Below are 7500 nucleotides of genomic sequence, written 5' to 3'. Positions count from 1 at the left end.
CAGTCTTCCAACACTCTGCCAGTCTTCCAACACACTGCCAGTCTTCCAACACTCTGCCAGTCTTCCAACACTCTGCCAGTCTTCCAACACTCTGCCAGTCTTCCATCACTCTGCCAGTCTTCCAACACTCTGCCAGTCTTCCAACACTCTGCCAGTCTTCCAACACTCTGCCAGTCTTCCAACACTCTGCCAGTCTTCCAGCACTCTGCCAGTCTTCCAACACTGCCAGTCTTCCAACACACTGCCAGTCTTCCAACACTCTGCCAGTCTTCCAACACTGCCAGTCTTCCAACACTCTGCCAGTCTTCCATCACTCTGCCAGTCTTCCAACACTCTGCCAGTCTTCCAACACTGTGCCAGTCTTCCAACACTGTGCCAGTCTTCCAACACTCTGCCAGTCTTCCAACACACTGCCAGTCTTCCAACACTGTGCCAGTCTTCCAACACTCTGCCAGTCTTCCAACACTCTGCCAGTCTTCCAACACTCTGCCAGTCTTCCAACACTCTGCCAGTCTTCCAACACTCTGCCAGTCTTCCAACACTCTGCCAGTCTTCCAACACTCTGCCAATGACACCCAGCTGAGGGTAGAGGCTCACCAATGCTATGTTTCTGGTGAGGCACGAACCCACGTCACTCTTCCTTCAACCATCAGTCCGTGACTATAACCACTTCGCCACGACGGTTAGATATGTAGGTAATTATATATGTAAAATTGTTTTTCTGTGTGTCTGAACTAGAAGTATTAAAAGTAGCAGAAGCAGCAGCAGTAACAGCAGCAGCAGTAATAGTAGTAGTAGTAGTAGTGCTTGTTGTTGTTGTAGAAGTGGTAACAGCAATTTCTTAAAGCGAAATATATTATGTATATATCTAGTTATAGTGCGCTATTTTATGCGTGTTAAATGTGGTTACTGCATGTGTATGGTTGTAATTATTGTATGTGATGTTATTGTCAACATCGCAATTAAGCATTTTATGTCTTTTTTATGAATTCATATTGAATGACTGTGGTTTACGTACATCGTGAATTTCTCTGATTGAGATAATGTAGTATTCAGTATTCTATGTTCCTGGCAGTAAACTCACGAAACTTACCAAATATGTGTCGAGTTTCCAGTTGAACCAGTCAGTTCTTGCCTATCTGTGGAATGGAATAAAATTGTCAGCTGCACTAACAAATAATGTTAAAACAGTCAGCGTTGATGTCAGTACCCTTTTATTATAATTGCTTCATTATACATGGGATATGCTTCTGTTGTGCAAGTACTGGCTTCTTTCAAACCTGGATGGTTTTCGAGGCGTTGAATCCACAGAAAAGTAATTGGCTCACGACAGTATCTTTCTTCGAACGGAGAGACTTTAACATCAACGATCTAGAAAAAGAAAAAAAGTCAGCTGCGAAGAAGGTTCTTGGAAACTGCAATTCAACACTATGATAACAAGACTTAACAAACCCTTACATTACAGGAAGGGACCTTGGTTTAGATAACGACTCAAGGAACACAGGTCCACTCTGGGTATGCCGACTTTACACATTGGTCTGCACGCGTTCTATTTTATTTTGGCAACGCTCAGTACACACACATAATATACACGGGGTTCTATTCCTGGCACCGTGTTCGGCACCCTACCCTATTTACGGATTGGTACACAGCGTTTTTTGGCAGTTATGGTGACGCGCGCGTGTGTGTGTGTGTGTGTGTCTGTGAGGGAGGTAGTGGCGTGTGTGTGTGTGTGTGTGTGTGTGTCTGTGAGGGAGGTAGTAGTAGTAGTAGTAGTAGTAGTGTGTGTGTGTGTGTGTGTGTGTCTGTTTCAATGTTTGTCCGTGTGCATTTTTGTATAATCTGCTAAAGACTCATTTTTGTTCTGTTTTCTTTATAAGAGTGCTCGCGATATTGTTTCCTTTTAGTGGGTGCTCGCAGGGAATACTTGCATTGCATCTTGTTATATCTATTGTGTTGTGTTGTATTGTGTTGAGATGTGTCGCGCTGTATTCTATTGTATTGTGCCGTATTGCATTGTACTGAATTGCACACATACACAACTATGCTTACAGAGAGAGAGAGAGAGGGGGGGGGAGGGAGGGAGGGAGAAAAATGGAGAGAGAGAGAGAGAGAGAGAGAGAGAGAGAGAGAGAGAGAAACAAACAAATAAACAAACAAACAAACAACCAAGAACCAGGAAAAAAAACATAGTTTTGTTGTTGTTGCTGTTGTTGTTTGTTGCTTTTTCACATGAGCGATTATCACTGACTGAACGTTCACCAATCGCATCCTGACCTTCCTGAGTTGTTGTTCACGTGTGTGCAGTTTACTGATATGAAATTAACTCACTCAGTACGGCCAGTCCTCTCTTCTCCTCTACACAGACCCCTCGGATGTCCAGTGGGTGTCTGAATGACCCAACATTTAGCTTCCGTCGTCAGAATTGTGGTATTCTTTGTCAACATTCACCTCTTCAGTATAAGAGCCTTCAGCTTGCAAAATTTTTTAATGGTGGTAATTGGGGTGAAACGTTATTAACGTCGTCTCTTTCGCCGTTCGTATGGAGAGAGTTAAACATAATCAAATTATATTACGGGGAGGGGGGAGGGGGGTTTACTCAGGAACTCCACAGGCGTCAAACCCATCCTGAATCCTTAACACACAATCACTAATATGTATATGCATATATATATATATGTTCCTACTGTGTTTGTGTTTGTATATACACAAACACTAATGTACATATAAACTCTTACCGTGTTTGTGTTTGTATATGATTTTCAGTTAATGTTTGAAGTTCTTGCTACATCAGCACCCTCCTCCACCCCACTAATATTCTTTGCGATCCTGGTACACTCGGTAATAAAGATATAAGTTTCTGTTGTGTCCTGTTCTGTCTTGCTGTAGTCTATTCTATATTATTCTGTCCTAGTCGTGGTTTTGTTTGTTTGTTTGTTTGTTTGTTTTTTTGCTTGTTGTTGTTTTTTGTTTTATTTTGTTTTGTTTCTAATTAACATCAACATCAAAACGTAAACTTACGCATCCCAAAGCAGTCAGCAGTCCACAGGGAGCTAACTATAAAGAAAGATCGCTACTAAGCTACTTGCAAGACAAGACCCCGCAGTGCCGTTTTGTCATTTTTAGCGGTTGGTCAGCTACGCGTGTCCTGTTTCTGGTGATTAACTGCAAATGCTCGGTCATTCCGAACTGCCTGGCTGCATGCTGAGTCAGACCGGAGATTAGAAAAGAGAGATAAACCACTTGCAGAAATTGCTGAAGCCAGGCAGCCTGCGCCGCGAGACGCATTCATTATTCATGAGCTGCCTTTGCCCCGCCCAAACTAAGGGAAAGCGTCAGTCGAACGCAGTCTCCTGAGTGATTTTATAATTTGGATTACACCTTTTTTCCCTTTTCTGTTTGTTTCATCCCACGCAGATGTCAAACTCAATTTTGTTGTGAATAACATTCCTAAATATTTATATGTATTGGTTACTTTTATTTCCCTATCACCACAGCACCATTTTTCACGAGTCGAAAGATGACCTCCATTGCGGAAAACTATAATATTGGTCTTATCGAGATTCACTGTTTGTTGTAGTCTGTCTGTTTCTTGCTTAAGGGCATTTAATTGATTTTGTAACCCTATGGGTGTGTCAGACAAGCTAGAGAACAACATCATCAGCAAATAGCATTAAGAGCAAATCTGTTGCGCCAGGTATCATTTGTATTCCATGTCTCCCCTTCTTTGATAACTCCACTGCCAATTCACTGATGAAAAAGGAAAACAGCTGTGAGCTTAGCATACAACCTTGTTTAACCCCTCTTGGACACTGAAAAAAGTCTGAATAAATACCTTTGTCATGAACACTTACTAGTACAGAATCGTAGATGCTTTTAACAGCCATGTAAAACTCCCGAGAGAGAGAGACAGAGACTTAGAGAGAGAGAAAGAGCACAATACAACGGTCTGCTCGGGCAACATGAAGCGTTTGTATATATTTGAATTATATATATGATTATGTACATATAGATATAGATTTACATACTGATAGATCTATATGAAATTATGTATGTATGTATTCATGTATGTATGTATGTATGTATAGACAGATGTTAGAAGAGAGACAGAGCTGAATATGTGTTTTATGTTTATATATATATATATATATATATATTTTGTTGTTGTTGAAGAAATGGTGATGTAAACCAGAAAGTGTGAAGAAAAAGTAGCGTTACGAAAACGCAGTTCAATAATTTACAACTGTCTCTCTCATGTGCAACATTGCGCGGGGGGGGGGGGGGGGGGGGGGGGGGGGGGGGGGGGGGGGGGGGGGGGGGGAGGTGGTTTGTGGTGGGGGAGCTGCTTTATTTTTTTTTATATTATCTACATTCAAGCAGATGCAAACGTGCTAAAAACCAAGCAAAAATGAATCGGTTTTCATTGTATACAGCGAATCTTACTACACGTGGGAAATTCCAGGCATAACTTAACTTTCACTTTACTGCAGCTGAACCGTCAGAACCGACCCGTTTCCTTCAGGTGGGGAAGGAGAGGGTGATTTACCCCCACCCTTCCGCACTGCGTGTGTGCCCCAAAACGGCTTCAGCACTGTTATAGACAGTAAGAAGGGGCCTGCCGCGAGTGGTTTATCTCTCTTTCTAATCTCCGGTCAGACGTAGCCAGCTTCCCTTCAGGGCGCCCTAAGGTCCAGCAGAGAACCTGTTAAAGCGTCAGCAAACCTTTCCGGACGAGAATATAAACCTATTAGTACTAACCACTTGGAGTATTCTTAGCGTTCTTGGGCGCTGCCCAGGACACGTGACCGGTAAGCGTGAAGAAGCACGTGACACGTTTTGAAACATTATGACGGACTGTGCAACTGTGCATTCGTTTACTAACTTCAGAGTTTGTCGAAACCGTTTTGGTGAAAGAGCTGGTGTTATAAACTGGCGTATGTGTACGTGTTTATTAATTTTTTTTTTTTCTTCTTTAACTCTCTCCATACGAACGGCGAAAGAGACGACGTTAACAGCGTTTCACCCCAATAACCACCATCAAAATATTACCAGCGGAAGGCTCTTATACTGAAGAGGTGAATGTTGACAAAGAATACCACAATTCTGACGACGGAAGCTAAAGGTTGGGTCATTCAGACACCCACTGGACATCCGAGGGGTCTGTGTAGAGGAGAAGAGAGGACTAGCCGTACTGAGTGAGTTAAACATTTGTTGTTGTTGGTTGTTTTGTAGTGGTTTAACAGTTCGTTTCGTTTTGCTTTCGGAAAAAAAGGAACCGTGCATAACACTAAACACTAAACCATTATGTGCCTGTATCTCCCTTTAGTGTAATGATCTCATCACTGTCATTACAAGAGGAAGAAGGCAAACAGGTAATGAAGATGGGGAGACAAAAGATACCGAAAAGAAGAAAAACAACAACTGACTTCAAGGATAACAATTTAAATGAAAAGAAATTCTTCTAAAAAAAGGAAAGAAAGAGTAAAGAACTACCAGAAACATAAGTGTCATCAGCAAGCAACAGAAACAATGAAGATAATTATACGGTGTCAGTTCCATTCGTAGTTGCAAGGAGGTGCAGAATGATCCATATACGCTCAACTACATTCGCAGTTTTAAAAAAAAAAAGACAAACAGCAGATGCCTGACCATCGCATAAACCCACTCACCGGTCAGGACCTGAGAGACTGCCCTAGATTTAAACACACACACACACACACACACACACACACACACACACACACGCACACACACACACACACACACACACACACACACACACACACACACACACACACACACACACACACACACACACACACACACACACACACACACACACACACACACACAGAGTATCAGTGCCGTTCGCTTTGTTTTGAGACGTTTCACGTTCGGCTACGATCCTATATCAGATACCTTCTCCTCTCTCCATCGCAGAACAAAGATCCATCCGAGAAGAACAGAACAGTCTCTCCCCTCCAGGCGCCAGAGGACGACACAAAACGAACAGCACCACAGTGATGAGCTTCTTCAAGCTGGTCCGATTCACGGGCCCTCTTGTAGGTCTTCTGGCCTACTTGGTGGCTTTCTCCTCCCAGCACTGGGTGGTCACGAAAGGTCTGCATCGTTGGGGTCTCTTCAGCAAGTGTCAACCGGACAGCACCAACACTGCTGCTGCGTGTGTGTACATGACGCCTGAGGAAAATCCGGGTGAGGTCGTTGGTTAGTTAGTTCATTGGTTAGTTTGTTACTTGTTTTGTTTCGTTTTTTTTTTTTTTTTTTTTTTTTGGGGGGGGGGGGGGGGGGGGGGGGGGGGTTGAGGGGCGGGGGGTATTTGTATTTGTATTTGTATTTATTTTTATCACAACAGATTTCTCTGTGTGAAATTCGGGCTGCTCTCCCCAGGGAGAGCGCGTCGTCATACTAGAGCGCCACCCATTTTTTGTGTTTTTTTTCCTGTGTGCAGTTTTATTTGTTTTTCTTATTGAAGTGGATTTTTCTACAGAATTTTGCCAGGAAAAACTCTTTTGTTGCCGTGGGTTCTTTTACGTGCGCTAAGTGCATGCTGCACACGGGACCTCGGTTTATCGTCTCATCCGAATGACTAGCGTCCAGACCACCACTCAAGGTCTAGTGGAGGGGGAGAAAATTTCGGGGGCTGTGCCGTGATTCGAACCAGCGCACTCAGATTCTCTCGCTTCCTAGGCGGACGCGTTACCTCTAGGCCATCACTCCACTGATGGTGGGGGGTGAGGGGGTTGTGTGCTAGTGTGTGTGTGGCGGCGACGCAGGATGTGGGTGTGGTGGAGTGTGGGGTGGCGGGGAAAGGGAAAGAAAGGTAGTTGGGTTGGGTTGGGTTGTGCTGGGTTGGATTATGCTGTTATGTGTTGTATTAGCGCTACCCGCTTGTGTGTGTGTGTGTGTGTGTGTGTGTGTGTGTGTGTGTGTGTGTGTGTGTGTGTGTGTATGTGTGTGTGTGTGTGTGTGTGTGTGTGTGTGTGTGTGTGTGTGTGTGTGTGTGTGTGTGTGTGTGTGTGTGTGTGTGTTTGTTAAGAGAGACTGCGATGTGCGTGCATGCGCTCGCGCGCATTTGTGTGTATATGTGTGTGTCAACGATTGAGTTTGTGTGTTTGTCGGGGTGGGTGGGGGTGAGAGGGATGTATGCAATAGAAATTACGATGACCTATTCCCTACTCGAAAGTGAATAGCTAACTGCAAGTTTGTGTCTATTGGTTGAGATTGTGACAGGGTTACATTTAATCAAATTAAATTAAATCAAATCAAATCAAATCAAATCTGGATCCAGAAAGTGGATTCTCACCACACTCGTGTGCGTGTGTGCATTAATATATTGAAGCCCTTTCTCCACTTACAACGTGTGAACATGTGAATAGGAAGCAGGTCCTCGTCATTTATGATATTATTTTGATGCATCTCATTTCATCTTGGTCTGGGTTTGTTACCTTTCTCTGTTATTTACTTTTTGTGTCGCATCAT

At 43.5% G+C, this 7500-nt stretch overlaps 1 protein-coding gene across 1 annotated transcript in view; it reads left to right on the top strand.

The window, feature by feature from the left end:
• Window positions 1-7500, top strand: part of LOC143294288 (uncharacterized) — a 12630-nt gene that overhangs the window by 429 nt on the left and 4701 nt on the right. The window contains exon 2 of the mRNA XM_076605726.1: window positions 5941-6213. Coding sequence (XP_076461841.1) covers window positions 6024-6213 — 190 coding nt within the window. The 5' untranslated portion in view covers window positions 5941-6023. The remainder of the gene's footprint in view (window positions 1-5940; window positions 6214-7500) is intronic.

Source organism: Babylonia areolata, chromosome 1 (genome assembly GCF_041734735.1).
Source record: "Babylonia areolata isolate BAREFJ2019XMU chromosome 1, ASM4173473v1, whole genome shotgun sequence".
NCBI classification, from domain to species: Eukaryota; Metazoa; Mollusca; class Gastropoda; order Neogastropoda; family Buccinidae; genus Babylonia; species Babylonia areolata.
Note: the sequence above shows the minus strand (reverse complement) of the source record. Positions and strands in the feature narration are given on the sequence as shown.